The sequence below is a fragment of the Mobula birostris genome, chromosome 9 (genome assembly GCF_030028105.1).
Source record: "Mobula birostris isolate sMobBir1 chromosome 9, sMobBir1.hap1, whole genome shotgun sequence".
Classification (NCBI taxonomy): Eukaryota; Metazoa; Chordata; class Chondrichthyes; order Myliobatiformes; family Myliobatidae; genus Mobula; species Mobula birostris.
Genome location: NC_092378.1, coordinates 143,805,926 through 143,830,243, shown reverse-complemented (window position 1 = coordinate 143,830,243; position 24,318 = coordinate 143,805,926). Strand labels below are relative to the sequence as shown.

The following is a 24,318-nucleotide window of genomic DNA, read 5'->3' as shown; positions in this document are numbered from 1 at the left end:
GAAAGGACTGGTACAGCCAGATAGGAAGCAGGAGATTTACAAGGATGTTGTTAAGGCTGGAGAAGTGTAGGCCAGGCTAGAGATCCATTACTTCAGAATGGAAGGCTGTGGCATAATTAATCATAGTTTATAAAACTGAGGGCCCAGATAGGAAAAATTTAATTAATAACTGAGGGCAAGGAATGGGTATAATTATGAGGCACTCCATTGGTTGGGGTCAATCATGGATGATGTGCAAGATAGGTTCCACCTCTCCACGCAGTTGATGAATCCAAAGGAACAGCAGAGACCGATACAGTTTGCCAGTGTTGTCACAGGAGTTGCCTGTCAGCATTGAACTCAACATTGGATTGCGTAAGAATTTTCTTGGAGTTTACTCCTTAAGTCTTTCCCATAAGCGGGTAAAGCCGCAAGGCTGGGGCCTGGCTCCTCCCATCGGTGCTGCCCTCCTGTGTTTGGGTGGTGAATAGCAGCCTGCATCTGCACACTGCCAGGAGACTGTACCATCGATTGCCAGACATTGTCACTCAGGGTCTTGGACTATATACATGTTTTTATGTCAAGTGAATATGCCTCTTTGCTCGCTATTTTGAATTATGTTACTTGCTATTTTGAAGTTTGCTCACTATTTTGAACGTTTTGCAGCTTGGCCCCAGAGGAACACTGTGTCATTCAACTGTATAGTTTGAATGATAATTAAACGATATGATTTGATTTGATTTTTGATTTGATCTGCCTGAAGCAACTCGTTTTCAGGCACCAGTAACCAGCCTTTTCCCCTTCTTCTGTCACTGGAAACAGTTCCATTGGGCTCAGTAGCTAAGCCACATGTGAAGGCCAGGAGCTGGACTTGGTTGTCAGAAGTAATTTGAGGTGCACACCATTGGGAACAGTTAATAGGTAGTGGGAGTTTGTCTGCACTGCTTCCTCTGGCTATGACAACCTTGAGGAACCAGGGTACAATTAAATATTACAGGAATGATGTAGCTCTCAGCCATTTCTTCATGTCACCCCTCTGGCTCTCAGAAGCTTGAATGACATGGTTAGCTAAATGAAGTGATCTGAGGTTCAAATCCATTCACAACTCCTCAGCGAGAGAAACATGCAGAAAGACAACATACAGACAGAGGCAAGTAAGTGGCAAATCGCACTGGTGTTACAGAAATGGCAAACAATGACCTCCAACAATAGAGTGCTTAAACCTTTCTACCAATGACAACGGTGTTATAGATGAATCCTTCATCATTGACCGAAGTTCATCTGGACAATAGCCTGTGCTTCCCGTGACAAATAACTCACTTCTTGCTGGCCAAAAACCTTATCCACAAGGCACAAGTCAAGAGATTGATAGAGTACATGGATAACACACTTCCAGCAACTCTTAAGAATCTCAACAAGATCAAAGGACAAATTAGTCTGTTTGACTAGGAGCTTATATAAGACTCCAAGGTTTGATTGCTTCCAATATTTCACACATACCATCTTCAAAATGCACTGCATTAACTTGCCTATGCAACATCTGCGGCCTCTCCTACTAGGGTTTCAGAAAGGTCTGGACTTGCCCCCTCAAGATTGGCCTAAATTGTCTTTCTATTCGTACTGTGGTGAGATGCCTTCTTCAACCACTGCAGTTTCGTCAGAAAGACTGCAGTGGTTCACGAAGGCATCTCACCACCACATTGTCAAGGGATGGGCAATAAACTCTGGTACTTCCAGTAACGGCCACATACCTCATTCGTCAAGAAAGCACAGCAGCACCTCCGCTTCCTGAGGAGACTGATGCAAGTGAGTCTCCCCACCCCCATTCTAAACACACTCCACAACAACTCCATCGAAAGGGTCCTGACCAACTGTATCACCAACTGGGGTGGGAACTGCAAGGCATCTGACCGCAAGACCCTGCAATGTATTGTGAGGACTACCGAGAGAATCACTGGGGTCTTCTGCCATCCAGAACAATTACCAGAAGTGCTGCATTTGCAAAGCCCTCAGCATTGTCAAGGACCCCCTCCCATCCATTCCACAATCTTGTTGACCTCCTACCATCAGGCAGAAGATACCATAGTACATGTACAAGGACTGTGAGGCTGGGTAACAGCTTTTTCCTTCAGACTCTGAGACGTCTGATACCCTCCTACCACACAGTACATGTTACTTATGACAGCACCAGTAGCATTATACTCTTGTATATTTAATTGTATCTTAACTTGTACACCTACAGAATATTTTTTATTATTTGTTAATATTATTTTATGTGCTGTATGTGATAAATGTACTGTGCTTTGCACCTTGGTCTCAGAGGAATGCTGTTTTGGTTAGTTGTATACATGTGTACGAATAAATTTGAACCAGAAACCAAAAACAAAACTACTTTTTAGAGGAATTGGCAGTATTCTGTAACTTGAAATTCCTGTGTGGTACTCCATGATATTTTTGCCTTTTATAATCAACATCAAGTTTAAGTGACATTCTTTCTGTATTTAAAGACTTGGTTCAAATTCCCTTGCATTCTTGTCTAGAATAAAAATAACTTCAACAAGGCAACTGATTGTCTTTTCTTTATGACTTCACAGCTGTCAGAATACAGGCCAGCCCACACATTGTTCTGAGCTAAATTAACTTCATTGGATCTTTAATTAAATTTTCATCATCACACATCACTGGGCGTATTGATGAACAAATATAACAGAAATGCATTTAGATGAAGTACAAAAATTAATTTTCTAAGTGCTATAGTGTTAATCATCATCATTGAAGTTGAAGTTAAACATTAGATACTCTAGTTCAGTAATACTCCCAAGCATTCAATTGACTTAGAAGTAGAACCATGCAGGGATGAAATATTAGAGCCACCTTTTGAAGATGCAAATCCACATGGATGGTCCCAAGCCCGAATGCGAAAGGAGAAGGAGGAGGGTTGGGCATGGGGCTAGCAACCCCATCCCACACAGACCCAGAGCTACAGAAACACCATCAGAAGCTCCAAAGACCTCATCCCTGAGAGAGGAAAGATCTTCGAAGACGGGCTACAGATGGGGCAACTTGAAAGATGTCTTGGGACAGAGGGCCCTGGCAAGCTGCTGTCGGCAGCCTTCGCACCAGTAGGGCTGCTGGGCTTAAGTATTTATTGAACCTTATCGTATGAAACATAGAAACATAGAAAATAGGTGCAGGGGTAGGCCATTCGGCCCTTCGAGCCTGCACTGCCATTCAGTATGGTCATGGCTGATCATCCAACTCAGAATCCTGTACCTGCCTGCCTTCTCTCCATACCCCCTGATCCCTTTAGCTACAAGGGCCATATCTAACTCCCTTTTAAATATAGCCAATGAACTGGCCTCTACTGTTTCCTGTGGCAGAGAATTCCATAGATTCACCACTCTCTGTGTGAAGAAGTTTTTCCTCATCTCGGTCCTAAAAGGCTTCCCCTTTATCCTCAAACTGTGACCTCTCGTTCTGGACTTCCCCAACATCAGGAACAATCTTTCTGCATCTAGCCTGTCCAATCTCTTTAGGATTTTATACGTTTCAATAAGATCCCCCCTCAATCTTCTAAATTCCAGCGAGTTAATTGACAATGTACTATGCGGCACAATTATGGGCTGCCCCACATATCCTTCAGTTGTGCTAGTTGCTAACAGTTACGCCAGAAGCAGAGTATTTTGGTAATTTTATGCACTGCTATTTATAGGACTACCCACCAATGGATGATCCGGTGCCTGGCTGTGAAAGGGAGAGACTTAGGCATGGGGAGAACAACCCCATCCCATACAAAACCACTGCTACAAAAACCACAACAGAAGCTCCAAAGACCTCGTCCCTGGGAGAGGGAAGACGTTCACCCAGAAGACGTATGACATCACATGGCGAAAGCCGCACATCTGTGGAAGCTGCAGGGCTGATTGACCTTCTATCATCCAGGAAAAGAAGAAGGGGATGGATAGGACACACACTGAATAACATCACCAGGCCAGCGTTGATGTAAAATCCCCAGGGAAAGCAGAGGAGAGGCCAACTGAAAAACACCTGGCTAGGCAAACCTGAAGTTGACGCCAACAAGATGGGCTACCCTTGGGGACAACTTGAAAGACTGGCCCAGGACAGAGGACTCAAGTGAGCTGCTGTCGGTGGTCTATGCCCAGTAGAAATGATTAGTTTAACTAAGTAAGTAAGTTTAGAGCAGGGGTTTCCAACCTTTTTAATGCCATGGACCCCTACCATTAATCAAGAGTCCACGGACCCCAGGTTGGGAACCCCTGGTTTAGAAGAAGCAAGCAATTGAGTATCATAGGGGTCCACAGAACAAAAAGGAAAATCCATTATTATTATATCCTTCTCCAGTAGCTCCCAGTTTATTACCAACCAATTTACCTACTGATTTATTCCATATATTTTATGCATATGCAATCAGCTGTCTTACAAATAACAGGAGGCAGTTCTACCATCTCACAGACAGTCAACAGAGAGCTCTTGGGTCACTCGACAGTGCAAGCCAGACACCTTGTTCTCTGTCTCTGAACAAGAACAATAATCCTGTATTTGATGACCCTGCCTATGCAGCTCAAAATGCTTCCCTGCTGAGAAGGGACGCCTGGTTGGCCTGTTCTGTCTACAAGACCCGAGAAAGGCAGTATGGCTATAGAGCCACAGAGCACAGAATAGGTCCTTAGTTCAGTCAGTCCATGGCAACCAAGAGCCACAACTAAGCTGGCGATTGGCCAACATTCCTCTCCACGAGCTCTATCAAATGCCTTTTAAATGTTGAGATTGTATCTGACTCAGCCCGTTGTTCTAGAACAAGGGTTCCCATCCTGGAATCCACGGACCCCTCGCTTAATGGTAAAGCTCCATGGCATGAGAAAGACTGAGAACTGTCTTTATGGATCTATTTCTTTTAGAGCAATGACCAACCCCAACCCTTGGCACTACGTATTGATCTGTTGTCTGCGTATGCGCTGTTGTCTACACATGCACATTGCTCGCTCTCTTTCTCTCTACGATGTGAATACACCAGTTAAAGGCATCACCTGTGTGCGTCCTTTTATTTAATATATATGTAGCCGTGCATAGACATAACAAATTGGCAACAAGTACGAACCTGAACGTCGGAAAATATCGCAAACGGCACCAACAGTTATGAGATGAAACAGCGAGAGTTAAACAGCACGAGAAAGCCGAAGGACCCGCAAGTAACAGCGAAAGATACGCTGAATTTAAAGTGAAAATAATGTGGCGATGGCTTCAGTCAGGAAAGTTCATAAATTTAATTGTGCTAATGAAGGCTGGGAGTCGTATATCGAGAGGGCAGAACTGTATTCTAATGTGAACAACATGGAGAAGCAGAATTAAGTTTCTACACTTCTTAGTTTAATGGGTGCAAGAGAGTACAGTCTCTTACATAACTAAGAAACCCCTGCAAAGCCAGCAAGCAAGACATTTGACAAAATTGTAACCATTTTATAAAATCACTTGAGCCTTAGACTGCTGGTAATAGCTGAGAGATTTAGAATTTACTAAAGGAGACAGTCAGAAGATGAAAGCATTTCTGAATACATTGCAGAAATGCGCAAACTTTCCCAGTCCTGTGACTTCAGAGGTGGACTTTCTGATGCACTAAGAGACAGGTTTGTATGTGGCATGCATAGTCAAAGCACTCAACTGAGGCTATAGGCAGAAAGAAACCTAACCTTAGAATGGGCATTGACCTTTGCAATATTGTTAGAAACTACAGGAAAGGACACAGCAGAACTACAGAAAAGGAGGTTAAAATGTGAAATGCACAAAATGTCCCTGAATAGTGCATAAAGACAAAGATGTTACCGATGAGGTAAATCTTCCCATGATGTAAGTGACGGTTGGTTCAAAGGAAAAGTCTGCAGAAGCTGTCACAGACAAGGTCACATAGAAAGAATGTTGAAGGCAAACAAAAAGCACAACCGAGTGAAAAGTCTCAAACACAAAACTAAGCAAGTGCATAAAGATACTGAACGTAAAACAGATTCAGACAACATAGCGTCTGACAAAGGTGAGCTGTCATGCCCAGAACTGCATAGTATAACTGAAGCAGATCACAAAATCATCTAGATCACAACGATGTGTCTGGTGTAAAACTGAAAATGGAGCTGGATGCAGTGTCAGCTTTGTCCATAATTCCAGAGGCTGTCTACAACAGACTGTTTTCTAAGATGCCATTAGAGAAGACCTCAGTGATGCTAAAGACTTACACAGGCAGAAAAGTATTTCCCAATGGCAAACTGAAAGCAATTTTGATGTATGGAGGTCAAACACAACAGTTAGAGCTTTGTGTGTTGAAAAGTGGAAGGCCAGCACTTTTTGGACATGAATGATAGAGAGAAATCCAAATACACTGGCATGCAATCAAAGTTCTCAGTGTGACATCAACAAGTAACTGCAACCCAAATAGTAGCACTAACCAGAGACTGTCACAGCTGCTTAATGCTAATGAGAAGGTGTTTGTGAAGGGAATAGATAAACAGATTGAAAACTTGGCCAAAAGCTGTTTAGGATGCCAAAAATTTCAAAATCCACCCCCCACAGGCACTGGTACACCCATGGGAGTGGCTGTCTTCACCATGGCAAAGAGTACATATTGACTTCGCTGGGCCATTCATGGACTCCATATTCTTGATTGCTGTGGATGCTCATTCGAAGTGGCTGGAGGTTACACCAATGAAGCCAACCATCTCAGCAAAGACTGTCTCCACTCTGAGGACTATCTCCGCCAGAAATAGCTTACCAGAACAAACTGTTCATGAAGGAAAATGGCATCAGACATTTCAAGTCAGATCCTTACCACAAGCAATGAATGGGTTAGCTGAAAGGTTTATCCAAACCTTCAGGAAGTCTACTAAAGCGATGGACAAGGAGGACAGTTCTCTACAGCAGAAGGTGGACAATTTCCTTTCTGTGTATTGGAACACTGTTCATGTGATGACAAATCAAAGACCTACAAAGCTGTTCATGAGCAGGAATCTGAGTTTTCACATAGACCTCCTGAAACCAGATCTACAGAGGGAAGTGCAGAATAAACAGTTCAACCAGTTGCCAAGTGAAGCAGCAAGGAGATTTGAGATTGGACAGGATGTCCTAGCATGTGATTACTGAGTAGACAAGTAGATACCCGATAGGCTAGTTACAAAAACTCGACCACTGATATACACAGTGGATACTGGAGATCAGACATGGAGATGTCATGTGGCCAGACACTGGATGGTCAACCAAAGAACACACCTGAGTCGACTGCATTCAATAAGGCGGGCATATTACAGTCACCGGATTTACTTCTCAGTGATGATGTCACTGACAGTAACTTGACAACGGAAACCGAGAACGTTGTCTCAGACAAGACCCCTACCAAACCTGAAGCCACTCCACAGGTCCAGCGGCACAATTCTGAAAGAAACAGAGTGCCACCCAAAAGACTGAACCTTTAGAACTGCGAAGTTAGTTATGGACTGATTTTATGAAAGCATGTTTATTCGGAATATGAGTTTATGAAAGGGAAATTAAATGTTTTGTACATATACATTTTTATGTTGAATTAATCTAAAGGGGGAGGAAGTGTAATGTACGGATCTATTTCTTCTAGAGCAACGACCCCCCACCCTTAGCATTATGTATTAATCTATTGTCTGTGCATGCGCTGTTGTCCACACATGTGCATTGTTCTCTCTCTCCCTGCATTGTCAATACACCAGTTAAAGTAATCTCCCACGTGCATGCTTTTATTTAATTGATACAGTATATAGTTGTGCACAAACACAACTGGAACTCCTGGTCTAGAAGTTCATGAAGTCCCACAATTACTCATCAGTTCCCCATTTTCCAACAATAATGTATGACTAATTTTCATTTAGAAACATGTCTATTTATCAATTTCTTTATATCCAACTGTTGCAATGCTGATCTCACCTAAGCCATTTCTAACAGTCACTTTTATTTGTTTTCTGTTGATATAAGCCAGTTATGCATTGGAGTGCCAGCATTATGAAGCTGATTTGAATTAGGAATCCCATTCCTGGTCACCATTTAAAACAATAACAAATTAGCTGATTCTTTTAATGTAGAAAAACCCAAAGTTGGCACGAACTCAGTGCTGAATGGTCTCCACATGTGGACTCACTTTCGGGGTCTCTGTGGTTCATGTTCTGTGTATTGTTTGTTCACTGTTTCTACTGTTCGCACGTGGTATTCTTTTTTCACACATTGGATGTTTGTTGGTCTTTGTTGTGTGTGGTTTATCATGCATTCTATTGTATTTCTTTATTTTGAGGCTACCTGCTAGAAGATGAGTCTCAGGATTGTACATAGTATGCATCATGATTGTCATTCTGTGCTCTGTCACATGACATGGGCGATTATTGTCATCCATCTGTCTTTAAACTGAGAAGTTCTAATAAGCTCTTCATAACTTATTTCTGTCCATCCCTTGATGTAACTCATGAATGTCATGTGCTGTGAACCGTGACCTTTTCTTCCATCAATTTTTCCTATCACTGCAAGATGTTCGAGTTTCTCCTTCCTTCATACATGTCCCAGAAATTCCAGCTGCTGTTTCCTGATTGACGATATTAACTCTCTTATTCTTGCTTTTCATAACACTTCCTCATTTGTTACTCTATCCTTCCCTGATATTTTCATCATTCTTTTCAAAAACCACATTTCTGCAGCTTTGAGCATTCTACATTTTGCTTTGATATTGTCCAACATTCTCTTCCATACACTACTGTGGAACGAGGGTCACATCGCAGCACCCTAAGTTTCAAACCCATAGAAATTACGTTATTCTTCAGTATCTTGCTCAAACGCTCGAACATGCATTTAGTAATCCCAATCCTTCTTCTAACTTTAACATAAGCCCCACCGTCAGATGTTATCGTGCTCCCTAAGTAATTGAAATTCTATGTTTGTTTAATTGTTTTGTTGCTCATTTTCAGTTCACATTTCTGTATTTCTTTCTTCTTTGTGACAATCATACACTTGGTTTTATTGCAGCTGATGGTCTTTGCACTTTCTTCGACAAACTTGTCTAGTATTTCTTGGAGCTTCTCTTTAGAAGTAGCTATCAGTACTGTATTGCCTGTGTATTGCAGGTTGTTCAAATTGTATCCACCAATTATCATAGCTGGAATACTCCTCTTTCCTCTTAGAATCTCCTCGCTATAAAAGTTAAATAGGTCGAGCGAGAGAACATTGTCTGACTCCCCTCTTAAACTGGAAAAAATCACTTGTCTTCTTTTCAACTCTCATTCTTGCACCTTGTTCCCGAAACAAATTTCTGGTGATTCTGATAACTTTCCCATCAATGTCCAAGTGCTGAAGGATTTTTATAAGCTCTTCATGTCTCACCTTATATAACATACATACTTTGATAATAAATGTACTTTGAACCTTGAATACCAGAAAAAAAATTGGTACGGGAGCCTTTGAGAGATTAGAAATGATGCCCAAAGCTCAGATAAACAAAGATAAGATTTCAAGAAGGAATGGGAGAAACAAACATAAGAAGTAAGTTCTAGACCTTAAATTGCCAAAGGGATAACTCTTGTGGTGGCGGAAGGAAAACGAGGTGCAGTACAAGAGCCACAGATATAGGAACAAAGATCTCAAAGGCTTGTAGGACTGAAGGAGATTACAGAGATAACAATACAGTTTCTGCTGTTGGCGTGTACTGTAAGCGGTTTAGACAGTAGCTGAGGGAAGGACCAGACCTCACTGTGGTGAAATATTTTGCTGATTACCACAAAGTTCAGTTGCTGGAACAGCCATTTGGGAAAAGATACAGCAAAGCTCAGAATACTAAAGGAATTAACTCATGCAGACGAGGAAATGAGAAAACATCTGGTTGTGAAAGAGATATAATGGGTCTGCCTTTCAGGACTGAGATGGGGGAAAAATTCTTCACACAGGGAGAGGCAATCTTCCCTGTGCACTACCAGAGAGGATCATGAATGCTCAACAGAGTATACCCAATATATTTTAAGATATTAAATAAATTCATTTCAAGACTAGAATAAAAAGTAAGGATGTACTGCTGATGTATTATAAAGTGTTGGTCATACTGCATTTGGAATATTGCGAGGAATTTTGAGCTCTGTATCTAAGGATAAATCATAAGACCATAAGACATAGGAGCAGAATTAGGCTATTCAGCGAGCCTGCTCCACCATTCCATCATGGCTGATCCCAGATTTCACTAAACCCACACACCTGCCATCTCGCAATCTCCTTTGATGCCCTGACCGATCAGGAAACGATCAACTTCCGCCTTAAATATACGCACAAACTTGGCCTCCACCACAGTCTGTGGCAGAGAATTCCACAGATTTACTACTCTCTGGCCAAAAAAAGATCCTCCTTACGTCTGTTCTGAAAGGAAGCCCCTCAATTTTGAGGCTGTGCCCTCTAGATCTGGATGTCCCCACCATAAGAAACGTCTTCTCCACATCCACCCTATCTAATCCAGATGTGGTGGCTTTGGACAGAGTCTAGAGGAGGTTCACAAAAATGATGCCAGGAATGAAAAGCTTAACACACGAAGAGTTTTTGATGTCTCCAGCCTGTACTGATTAGAGCTCAAAAGGATTAGTGGGTGATCTCATTGAAACCTGCCGAATAATGAAAAGCCTGGATACAGAGAGTGGATAAAGAGAGCATGTTTCCATTAGTTGAGAGTCTACCAGAATAGGAATAAAGCAATGAGCCTTTAAACCTGAGATGAGGAGGGATTTCTTCAGCCAGAAGCAAATGAATCTATGGAATTCATTGTTTAACTTCCAAGTTCAAGTTTATTGTCGTCTGACTGTACATAGATACAGCCAAATAAAACAACATTCATTTGGACCATGGTGCTCCCTCCCAGCATACATCCCACACAGCAGATAAACCAAAATATTATACTATAAATAAGTTAATGAGCGCAGCACAGGCAAACAGTTTGCAGTCCTGGTGACAAGACCTCGGTGGTTGGATTAATCTCACAGTCTGAGGGAAGAAGTCTGGTAGTCCTAGCCCTGATGCTTCTCTACCTCCTTCCTGACAGTAATGGGTTAAAGAGATTGTGGGATGGATGGTAGGGATCCTTTACTATGCTTCGTGCCCTTTGCCTGCAATGCTCCTGGTAACTGTCACAAGCAGCGGGGGAGGGAGACCCCGATGTCCCTCTTGGTTGTCTTTATCAGTCCTCTGTAGGGTCTTGTGGCCTGATGCCTTGCAGCTTCCATCCCACACAGTGATGCAGCCAGACAGGATGCCATCAGTGGTGCTTCTGCAGAAAGATGTTAGGATGGGGTTGGGGGGCCTCGCACACCTCATTCTCCTCAGAAAGTGTAGACGCTGCTGTGCCTTCTTGACTGGTGAGGAGATGGTGTGGGTTCAGGTTAGATTATCGGTTACATGCACACCAAGGAGCTCTGTGGCTGTCACTCTTGCCACAGTAAAGCCATTGATGTGCAGTGGAGGGTGGTCAACTCGTGCCTTCCTGAAGTCCACAATCATCTCTTTTGTCTTATCCACATTGAGACTCATACTGTTTGACAAGCTTCTCTACCTCCTCCCTGTTAACTGACTCATCATTGTTGCTGATAAAACCAACCACTATAGTATCACCAGTGAACTATATGATGTGGTTTTAGCTGGATCTGGCAGTGTAGTCATGAGTCAACAGCGTGAACAGCTGCAGACTGAGCTCACAACCCTGGAAGCACCAGTGGTCCGTGTGATGGAGCTGTGATGTTGCTGCCAACTTGGACTGGCTAGCATCTTTCTATCAAAAAGTCCAAGATACAGTTACAGAGAGGGGCGTTGAGGACTGTTTACCCAACAGCCTCTAAGGGATGATTGTGTTAAATGTTAACCTGAAACCATCGAAGAACATCCTGGTGTACAGGGCATCGATTTCTTGGTGGGACAGGTCAGAGTGCAGGGGGGAGGCTGTGGTATCATCAGTGGAACAATTTTAGCAGTAAAGGAACTGGAAAGAGTACAACGTAGCTGGAAGGCGCGATTTCATATGATCCATTACCAGCCGCTCAAAGCACTTCATGATTGTCGAAGTCAGTGCCACTGGGCAGTGATCATTTAGGCTAGTTATCACTGCTCTCTTGCACACTGGACTGATGGTGGTTGTTTTGAAGCCTGCAGGGACAGTGGACTATTTCAGGGAGTAAATTCAGAGAGTGCTACATACCACTGTGGAGGCCAAATCGCTGGATGTTCTTAAGGCAGAGTTTGATAGGTTCTTGATTGATCAGCAGCTGAGGGTTAGAGAGAAAAAGGAGGAAAGTGGAGTTGAAAAAAAATTAGCCATGATTGAATGGCAGAGCAGACTCGATTGGCCAAATGACTTAAGTCTGCCCCTATATCTTATGGAATCATGAAATATGGGATTTGTTGTAGAAAAAGATGAAATAATGAAAAAGATCCACCATGTTCCCATTGAATGACAGAACAGGCACAAGGAGCAGATGGCCTAAACCTGCTTTTATATCTGATGCTTTTCAATCAGTCTTAGACTGGAACTCAAAGTACATTGAAGAGACCAGGAAGCATCACAATGCAATTCAACTTTGCATCGCAGAGTTTGGAAGATTGGAATCAGTGAAGCCATTCTTAGTGTTTGTTAATCTGCAGTAGGAAAAGTACACTCAAATGGCCACTTTATCAAGTTCACTTCCTCATTAATGTAAATATTTAATCAGCCAATCATGTGGCAGCAACTCATGCACAAAAGCATGCAGACACGGTCAAGAGGTTCAGTTGTTGTTCAGACTAAACTTCAGAATAGAGAGGAAATGCAATTAAAGTGACTTTGACCATGGAATGATTTTTGCTGTCAGACAGGGTGGTTTGAGTATCTCAGAAACTGCTGATCTATGGTGATTTTCATGCACAACAGTCTCTAAAGTTTACAGAGAATGATGCAGGAAACAAAATAAAATCATCCAGTTCTGTGGGCAAAAATATCTTGTTAATGAGCAAGGTCATTAAAAATGATGGAAACAGGTTGAAGCTGACCGGAAAGTAACAGTAACTCAGACAAGTACATGTTACAACAGTGATGTGCAGAAGAGCATCTCTCAATACATGACATGTTGAACCTTGAAGTGAGTGGGTTAAAGCAGCAGAAGACCTTGGACATTCACTCAGTAGCCTCTTTGATAGGTACAGGAGGTACCAAATAAAGTGGCCAATTTGTGTATTTTTCTCTTGTATTCCTTTATGTTGTCTTCAGTGGCTGAAATGCCCTCTATTAACCAGAGGTAAGATGAAAAAAGTATATCAATATTTGAAAGACATTTTGTCTCCTTTTGACCGTTGAGGATACCTGTGAATTACTGCATTAAAAAGAATCAGTCTGGCAGAGTCAACCAGACTGGAGCTGAAACATCTGTTGGGAATCAGAGTTCAGATGCCAACACTGTAGCATTTATTAGGGCTTTTTATTATGTGGGGCGAATCAACTCCATCCCTATGGTACAAAAACAAACAAGACAAAAGTAGGCACACTGAAATTTAACCAGATGGAATCAACAGATCTTTCAAACTTGAAACTCCTCACTGTCATTATCCCCCTGCGAGGAGTTCTGTCACCTTCAAAGGAGAGAAAGGAACATCCCAATACTGGGAATCAATGAAAGGGAATCAATCTAGATTCATTTCATATATGTGTTTATCTTCTAGGTATGATTGTCATTGGGAACAAACCCTAACATGAATTAACCAATTTCAGAGAGTAGTGGTTACAGCCCAGTCCATCACTGGTAAAGTCCCCTCCAACACTGAGCACATCGACAAGGAACACTGGCACAAGAAATCAGCATCCATCACCAGGGACCCCCACAATCCAGGACATGCTCTCTTCTCACTGCTTCTATTGGGAAGGTGGTACAGGAGCCTTATGTCCTACATCACCAGGTTGAGGAGCAGTTATTACACATCAACAATCAGGCTTCTGAAACAACATCAACTCTGAACTGATTCCACAACTTATGGGCTCACTTTCAAGACTCTACAACTCATGCTCTTAGTATTATTTATATGTGTATTTTAATAATATTGTTATTATTATTAATATTTGGTTTTTTTTTTTGCATTTGCACAGTTTATCTTTGGTTGTTTTGCACTTTGTGTTCTTCATCAATTCTGTCCTATTTATTTGTCCTGCAGTGAATAACTGCAAGAAAATGAATCTCAGGGTAGTATATGGTGACATATACGCATTTTTGATAATAGATTTACTTTGAACCTTGAAAGTACTGGTGAGCTGCCTTCTGGAACTGCTCAGTCGTTCTGGCAAAAGTATCACATGTTACTGCAAATATTTAGTAAGAAATCTATTTGTAATCATTCCCTAAATTATGGTAAACTGAAATGGGAACACGCAAAGGCAAGTACATGTGCAGACAAAACTCAGTCCTGAAGAAGGGAGTTGGCCTAAAACGTCGACTGTTTACTCTTTTCCATAGATGCTGCCTGGTCTGCAGAGTTCCTCCAGCATTTTGTGTATGTTGCTCTATTATTTTACTTTTTGAACTCACATTTTTCCCAACAGTTTCTATTAAATACAGTCCTCTGCAAAAATCTCAGGCACACATATACTTAGCTAGGGTGCCTAAGACATGTGCACGGTAATGCGTTTGTCAACATGGAGCAGAGAGCGAGTTTGTAAATCTGGTGGGAGCAAAGGATGGTGGGAATGGTGAGAGAGGAGTGCCGCAGAAGGGCTGTGGGACAAATGGTGGAGAAGGACTGCCAGGTGCAAGGGGTAACATGGGTGCAGACACACCCAGCCCAGAGACATTAGGCAAAGGTAATTTGGTTTATTGATCATTGCAGAAAGTCTCTCTGGTGCTTCCCACTCCCTCTCCTCTCCCTTCCCCTTTCTCCAGCCATGTTCCCCTCACCTTGCCCCCTTCCCACACTCAGTACACAATAGAGACCCATATCAGAATCAATTTTATCATCAATTGTGAAATTTGTTTATTTTTGCAGCAGCAGTACAGTGCAATAGTTAAAATTACTACAGTACTAGGCAAAAATCTTAGGTACCCTAGCTATATATATGTGTGTCTAAGACTTTTCAATGGTACTGTAGATTCCCTATTAACAAAAGCAGGTAACCTATATTGGCTTTTAGTAATGGTATTACATATGACTAATACATGTAAATTTTTGATTTCACCCTCTCTTCCACTTTGCAGTTTTTAAAGTCAAAAACAGTGGTCATGCTGAGTGGAACCAGCTACTTGGTACTAAGAATCTCAAGTTCTGATGATTTTTGTTTTAAATATTTCTAGGAATGAGTTAACCACAGTCCAAACCTCTATCCTTACAGGCAGTATCCAGGCTGAGTATGATGTGCCAGCCAATACTTCAACTCAGGTAGTTTCATTTGTCAAAAAAATGTTCCTGCTATTTTTTCTTAAATAAAATGTTTAATATGGTTTCAAAGCTACTCAGATATCAAAATAACCTTATGCACAAATCACGGCAAGTGGAAAGAATATTAAAGAAAGCAAAGCCTGACCCCCTAAGATGTTATGCTGTCTGGAGTATGGAGTTTAAAAGTATTGGTATTGGTTTGTTATTATGACATGTACCAAGATAGAGTGAAAAGCTTGGCTTGCATACTATTTATACATATCAATACACCACGATACACCATGGAGTAGACCCTTCTTCCTTCGAGCCACGTTGCCCCAGCAACCGCACAAACTTGATTAACCCTAACCTGGCAACAGAACAATTTACAGTGACCAGTTAACCTAGCCAGTACATCTTTGGACTGTGGGTGGAAACCTGAGCACCCAGGGAAAACCCTGGCGGTTCACGGGGAGGATGTACAGACACCTAAAAGAGGACACCTGAATTGAACCCCAAACTCCAACAGCCCAAACCGCACTAGCGTCACACTAACTTCTACGCTACCATCATGCCCACGGTGCATTGAGGTAGAACAATAGCAGAATGAAGTGTAACAGCTGCAGAGAAAGTACAGTGCAGGTCAACAATAAAGTGTTTGATCATAATGAGGTAGACAGTGAGGAGAAAAGTCCACTTTATCCTGAAAAGTCCAGAGGAGGTCCATTCCAGAGTCTGACAACAGCTGGATAGAAGCTGTCCTTGAGCTAGATGGTGCGTGCTTTTGGGCTTTTGTGTCTTCTGCCCAGCGGAAGAGGAGAGGAGAGAGAAGGTCTGGGGTGGATGAGGTTATGCTGGCTGCTGTACTGAGGCAGCAAGAAAAGAGCTGCTTAAAATCAGAATCAAGTCTGGTATCACTGACATCTGTCGTGAAGTTTGTTGTTACTTATGCTGAGTTTCTATAAAATACTTCATCATTTGGAACTCTAGTCCCAGGGATCAGGGACTTCAGACTTCAGTTCTACGTGAACAAGACAAGAAAACTGTATTATGCGGAATTTGCAAAGTTGCCCCATGGGCAATCCGGTTTCCTCCTACAAGCCAGAAATGTGCTGGCTGGCCTCTGTAAGTGATCCCTAGTGTAGCTGGGTGTAGAGGTGAACTGGGAGGAGTGTATGTGGCGGGGGTGGGGGGAGGAAGATGATGGGTGTGTGGGGAAATAAGTGGGAGAATGGGAGTGATAGGAGTACTCTGATTGCTCTGTTGGCTCAATGGCGTTTTTTGTCCCGTGAGAAAATATGAGGAAACAAGTTCTCATGTAAATACTAGTCATAGCAATAGAGTCATAGAACAATAGAACCAAGTACAGACCCTTCGGCCCAACCCGTACTGACCACTGTGTACACTCATCTACTCCCATTCTGTGTTTAGCCCATGTCCCTCAAAGCCCCACCTCTTCATGTACCTACTCAAAACCTTCTGATATGCTAAACAAGAGAAAACCTGCAGATGCTGGAAATCCAAGCAACGCACACAAAATGCTGGAGGAACTCAGCAGACCAGGCAGCATCTATGGAAAAGGGTAAACAGTCGTCGTTTCAGGCTGAGACCCTTCGGCAGGACTCATACTATGGTACTGATTCTACGCTACCTACCCCGACCACCTCATCTGGCAGCATGTTCTGTTTTGTATACTCACCATCCTCTGCTCCTCAGGTCCCTTTTGAATCTTTCACCTCCCACCCTAAATCTATGACTCCTGGTCTTGGTTCTCCTACCTTATCCATGCCTCTCATAATTTTAAACATTTCTACATGGTCGTCCCTCATTCTCATCCATTCCAATGATTAAAGACCTAGCCTGATCAATTCTCCCCATATCCCACCCTGCAAAAACTCATTTCAGGGAGGTAGCAGCCCCGCCTCCCGCAACCCCATATTCCCCACCCCCAACCCCCGGTCGACCTCCAAGGGTGTATGTAATACTTTGTTTAGTGATTTTGTCTAATCTGTAAACCAAGTTGGGTATATGCCGAAAATGTGACATTAAAATATGTACATATATTATATTATATAATATTATCATGTTTATCCTATTACAACTTTAAGCAAGTCTACAGGGAGTTTGATGTCATCACGTAGGACATCAATAGAGTAGCTCCTTAGCAGCTAGCCAGCTAGTTTAAATAACGTTAGCTATGCTAATGAACGAATGACACCTGTTAACCTCACCTCAACATGTCTTTTACATTTTAACCTACTGTGGGCAACAGAAAAGTCACTGTTGCAAACAGCGCAACGAGCAACATTGTCATTATTTTTGAGGTCAACTGTAAAACCCGCCCACAAAGAAAACTGATAGGTCTACTTAGCACGAAGAGAGACCAATCAGGATGCTCACTCTCACTCTTCCTTTCGCTCTCAAAACAATCGATTTATGGGATATTGTATATAATTTCCGGGCATCAGGGAGCCACTAACAACATGTGGGAGACTCCCAGAACTTCCAGGAGAGGTGGGATGTCTGCTATAACTCAAGCCCCCTAGTCCTTGTGAATTCTTTCTGCACTCTTTCCTATTCAAACACATCTTGTATGGTGGTGATTAAAACTGTACATAGTACTCCATATGCCGCCTCTGTAGTGACTTATACAACTGGAATGGAACATTGGTGCCCTGACTGATGAAGTCCTGTGTGCTGTTTGCCGTTTTTCACCACCCTGTCTACCTGTTTCTTTTCCTTTGAACTTACCCTCAATGCTGGCCTTCTAGGATGAGACATTTCAAAACTGAGAAGTATTCTCTCATAACTTGATACAATCTCCCCTCAGCCTCCGTGGTTCGAGGGGAAACAACCCCAGTTTGTCCAACTTCTCTACAGGCCATCGTCTGGTTTTACCACCTGCTTGCATGCCACCTTCCCAATGTCTCCGGGCAGGGATCTACCGTGTGACAAGAGAAAATAACCTTGCATAGCAATGGCCAGTCCTGTATCACGTACAACACTGTTCCCAATCTGGGGGTCCGCAGACCCCCTTGGTTAATGGTAGGGGTCCATGACATAAAAATGGTTGGGAAACCCTGACAGAGATTGTTGCTGCCCAGGCAGACTCATAGCAATGTTCTTTACCAGGTGAGTCAGTCATAACATAATCAAATTCATAGCCTCACTCCTATGAACAACATTAGGTACAGGCATTAGAGCAATACTGCACTAATATCTATTTCTTGGATGAAATAAAATATTTACAATCCCTCTGGTGATCTTTCCAAACCGTACCTTGTCGTGCCTTTACACATATTACGAAGACCTAAATTATGGAATTTAATCAGATGAATAGCTCAAAGACAATAACTTAATTTGCAAATGCAGATTATTTTCTTACTTATTGTCCTAAAAGGAACAGAAAAAGAAAATAAGTACATATATTGATGCTGCAGGGCAGTGTTGGCGAACCATTTTGACAGTGAGTACCCAAACTGGTGCTAGTCTTCTGAAAAATGCTTTCCTATGCTATGGTCATTTTGATGAGAGAGTATCATTAACTAATAAAATACTAACAATAATTATCAACTTTTTTAAAAGAAAAAGGTGAGTCCTGTTGCTTATTTATGTGTATTCATTGTTTTATGATTAATAAAAGTACAACAAAGGCAGATTGAAATAAATGAAGCATTTTTTAAAACTTTTTCAAAAATTACTCACATAAAACTTTTAAAAATAACATAATTTCTAACTACTATTGTTATAGTAACTGTATACTATCAAAATACTGATATGTACACCAGGACTGAGAGGATTTTGAAATATATCATCTAATATCATATGTTCTCATAACCATCAACTAGTCCCCAGCTGGCGTGAGACATTTCCTATGAAAACATCTCACTGCTCTCAGGTTGTAAAAAATCAGTTTCTGCTTCAGTTGTAGTAAAGATAATCATTATGTATCTTTGTTTTTTATTGTAGGTGAGGTTTAAAGAATTGAGGATGGCACTGTATGCCACATGCCAACAAAATGTTTGCATATGTGCCATCCTGGCCACCCATACCATAAGTTTGCCACTCCTGCTCTCAGATCTTACCTGAAAAATAGCAATCCAGGCATATGCTTCATTTGGCAGTAAAAGAAAATCATTATGTATCTTTTTTGTTATGGGTGTGGTTAAATAATTGAGGCTCGGCACTGCATGCTGCAAGATAACAAAAATTTTGTGCATGCCGTCTCAGGCACACGTGCCATAGGTTCACCACCCCTGCCCCCAGCTCTTACCTGAAAAATGGCAATCCAGGCATATCCTATATTATCAAAATTAATGGCACCCTTATGTGGGTTTACGTCTCCGGTTCGGCACACATTGTAATATTGATTCCAGTTTATGCAGCCACTAATATTCTTCGGTTCCAGGCCATACTTTGGGTGGTTGTTAGAATCTAAGCTAAGAAGACATTCAGCTCCATTTTCCTTCAGATTTGGAAGGTCTTGACACTTCTGCATGCCATTATCCCGTGGCAGTGAGCAAATGAATGGAGTCTCATCACCATCAATCTGGTAATACAGAGGTAAAGAAATATTGTAATACCTAAGAAATAAAATGAGAGGGGAATTAGTCAAACTTCATTCTCTTCAATTCTGCATTTACAGTGTATTTTCAGGTAAATTTATTTCCAAAAGGTCTATATTTCACAGACAGGAAAGAAAAATCCATGATCATGTCATTAATTGACCATAAGACCCTAAGATATAGGAGTAGAATTAGGCCATTTGGCCCATCGAGTCTGCTCCACCATTTCATCACAGCTGATTCACTTTCGCTCTCAGCCCCAATCTCCTGCCTTCTCCTTGTATCCCTTCATGCCCTAACTAATCAAGAATCCATCAACATCTGCCCTTAAATAGGCTCAATGACTTGGCCTGTGGCAACAATATTCCACTGATTCATCACTCTTTGGATCTAAAAGGACATCACTCTATTCTGAGGCTTTGTCCTCTGGTCTTAGACTCCCCCACCATAGGAAACATCCACTCAAATCGAGGTCTTTCAGTTAGTAACTTATTGACTGATAACTGGATTTAAAGGAGCTAGCCTTACGATTCGGGGGAGTAGATTTTGGAGAGAGACGAAGAGAATCTGCTTTTCCCTGAGAGGAGTGAATCTGTGGAATTCTCTACCCAAAGTAGAGTCTGCATCATTATACATATTTAAGGTTCAGTTAGATGGATTTTTGCATAACAAGGGACAAGGGTTATGAGGAAAAGATAAAGATCTAAATAGTAGCTTTACTTGTCACATGTACATCAAAATATTGAAATGTACAGTGTTTGAATTCAGTACGGATTGTGCTGCACCATGCTTTCTGCGCCAATATAGCATGCTTACTCTAACCATACATCCTTGGAATGCGGGAGGAAACTGGAGCACCTGGACGAAACCTCCACAGGCATGGAGAAAACCTACAAACTCCTTGCAGGCAGCGGGGGGAATTGAACCCCAGTCACTAGTGCTGTAATAACAGCAAGCTGACCACTACGAAGGCAGGTACAGTAGGTGGAGTCGAGTCCACGGACAGATCAGCCATGATCTTATTGACTGGTGGAACAGTTTCGATGGGCCAGATGGCCAATTCCTGCTCCTATTCCTTACGTTCTTATGCTGTTGGCGCGTGGCCAAGTGGTTAAGGCATTTGCCTAGTGATTTGAAGGTCACTGGTTCGAGCCTTGGCTGAGGCAGCGTGTGTGTCCTTGAGCAAGGCACTTAACCACACATTGCTCTGCGACGACACTGGTGCCAAGCTGTATGGGTCCTAATGCCCTTCCCTTGGAAAACATCGGTGGTGTGGAGAGGGGAGACTTGCAGCATGGGCAACTGCTGGTCTTCCATACAACCTTGCCCAGGCCTGCGCCCTGGAAACTTTCCAAGGCGCAAATCTATGGTCTCATGAAACTAACTGATGCCTATATATATGCTTGATAACCTGAATGCTCATCTCTGCCATTCACTTTGGATGATGGCGGCTCAGTGTTAAAGCTAGCTCTTATCAGGCTTAGCAAAGATTATTACGGTAACTGCTATGGATTTCATTCAGAAATAATAGTTCACGAGTGGGTGGGGAGGCCAAAATTTGTTGGCTACCTCTGGTTTCCTTTGGAATCAGAATCAAGTTTATTATCACTGACATATGTTGTGAAGTCTGTTGTTTTGTGGCAGCAGTACAATGCAATACATAAAAATTACTTTGAGTTACAATAAGAATTTTTTTTTTAAAAGGTAGTACAAAAAGAGAGCAAAACGTTAGGTAGTGGTCAAGGATTCATAGACTATTCAGAAATCTGATGACGGAGGGGAAGAAGCTGTTCCTAAAATGCTCAGCATGTGTCTTCAGGCTCCTGTACCTCATCCCTGATGGTAGCAATAGAAGGGGGCATTTACTGGATGGTGAGGGACCTTTATGATGGATGTTGCCTCCTTGAGGCATTAGCTTTTGAGATGACCTTGGTGCTTCTTCCCCTAGGCCATTAGGCTTCTGAACTCCAGGCTGCATTGTATTCGAGGTGTCACTGGTTAATCTGTTCCGTGCCTTACAATATATTATATTAAAGCACTTTAGTTTGTTATTTATGGTGATTCATCTGTAGATTTTATCCTTGCCTTCATAAGTTATTGAGTGGTATGTGTGTTGTGCGCTTTACACCCTGGTTGGAGAAACATTGTTTCATCTCTATCTACATGTATGTAGTTAATTGACAACAAGTTTGACTTGACTTGATGCTGTGGAGTCTAGTGCTCATGATGGAGCTGTCTGAGTTTACAATTTTCTGCAGCTTTTGCTGATCCTGTGCATTGGAGCCTCCGTACCAGACGGTGATGCAACCAGTTAGAATGCTCTCCACAGTAGATCTGCTGTAGAAATTTGCTACAGTATTTGGTGACATACCAAATCTCCTCACCCCTTCCAATGAAATATAGCTGCTGGCGCTCCTTCTTCGTATGGGCCTTGGATAGAACTTCAGAGATGTTGACAGGCAGGAACTTGAAGCTGCTCACCCTTTCCACTGCTGACCCCTCCATGAGCCTTGGTGTGTGTTCTCCCGACTTCCCCTCCCCGAAGTCCACAATCAGTTCCTTAGTCTTACTGAAGCTGAGTGCAAGGTTGTTGTGGCTGGGAAGGTAAAGATAGCATACCTTCGTGATCTGTTACAGAGAAGGGATACCCACGTTGTTGGTGGGTATGGTGCCAAGATTGTGATCCAATGCAACTAAACTATGGTCATTAATAATATGAGAAAGTCTTCCAATGCTGGACTCCAATGCAACACGCTCAAAATGCTGGAGAAACTCAACACATCAGGCAGCATCTATGGAAATGAATAACCAGTCGATGTTTTGTTATTGCTCAGGTCAGGATAATACTTAGCTTGAAGATATATTTGGGAGAAAGATATTCTCATGCGGCCAATACATGTGTTCTGAAGATCATGAGTTTGGGAGAGCAGTTTTCAACGCATGTGTCTAGTTTCATTACCCACACCATTAGCTTCTGTTAATGGACACCTTTGTTTCCAATAAATTCATACTTTGAAGTAGTTAATCTTATTTCTTGAGGATATCAAGATAGAAACCAGTTGCATATGTCAAAGTTTACAGTGGGGTAGCACTTGTTCACCAAATTCAGCTTCTGAAATTGCATTGACTTCAACGGAAACGTATTTTGAAAATGATGAGCAATATGCATGAGCTGTGCATTTAGCGCATGTGATCAGGTTTGAATTCCCGTCATTTTGTCTCCTTGCCGAGGCAAGATTTCATGGGTACCAGGTGTGGTCTGTTTGACCATATGGTCATGACTTTAGTCAAAGTTCAAAGTACATTTATTATCAAAGTATATATTCATACACAACCTTGAGATTTGTCTCCTTAAAGGCAGCCTCAAAACAAAGAAACACCAAAAGAAACCATTTAAAAAAAGACCGTCAACTGATTCCCATCATGCGCACACTCAACAGAGTTCTTTTGCTAAAAATCAGAAGCCATGATTTTTCCTCAGGCTAAATACTGTTTTTCTGAGTAACTAAATTGGCAGAGATTAAGAATAAATATCTTCAACTCCCACCGTCTGCCTTGCACAACCTGTACAAAACCCATGCTCATAATATATTAGAGCAATTATATACCGATTTGCATCCAATGTTGTTTCAAATCAGCAGATATTTGCAGAAATTAATCTTTAATTAAAAATCTCATGGAGGATGTTTACTTCAGAAAGAGTCAATTCCAAAACATTATTGAAATATAAAAAGGGGGGGGAGGGCACGATAACTTAGTGGTTAGCGTAACACTATTACAGCAGCTGCAACATAGGTTCAATTCCCGTCACTGTCTGTAAAGAGTTTGGATGTTCTCAACGTGAACTCGTGGGCTTTGTCGGGGTGTGCCGGTTTCCTCCCACATTCCAAAGATGGACGGGTTAGTAGGTTAATTGGTCACATGGGTGTAATTGGGCAGCACAGGTTCATTGGGCCGGAAGGGACTGTACCCCGAACTAAAATAAAAATAAATAATTGAAAATCCTGACGGGGCCTGAAACGGTGAATGTTCAAGGGATTTCTCTTCTTCAGAGATTAAAGTCAAAGTAAATTTATTATCAAAGTACATATATGTCACCATTTACAACCCTGAGATTCGTTCTCTTGCAGGTTTACTTAGCAAATCTATAGAATAGTAACTATAACAGGATCAATGAAAGATCAACCAGAGTGCTGGAGGCAGTAAACTGTGCAATGCAAATTAAATAAATAGCAATAAATAATAAGATCATGAAATAATGAGATAAAGAGTCCTTAAAGTGAGGTCATTGGTTGTAAGAACATTTAGGTGAGGGGGCAAGTGAGTGTAATTATCATCTTTCATTCAAGTTCTTGATGGTTGAGGGGTAGAT

General features: G+C 41.9%; 1 protein-coding gene across 4 annotated transcripts in view; it reads right to left on the bottom strand.

Annotated features, from left to right (window-relative positions):
* cacna1ha (calcium channel, voltage-dependent, T type, alpha 1H subunit a) overlaps positions 1 to 24,318 on the bottom strand; it is a 510,834-nt gene that overhangs the window by 272,332 nt on the left and 214,184 nt on the right. For all 4 annotated transcript variants that reach the window (XM_072269033.1, XM_072269034.1, XM_072269032.1 and 1 more), the window contains exon 5: positions 19,655 to 19,964. In XM_072269033.1, coding sequence (XP_072125134.1) covers positions 19,655 to 19,964 — 310 coding nt within the window. The remainder of the gene's footprint in view (positions 1 to 19,654; positions 19,965 to 24,318) is intronic.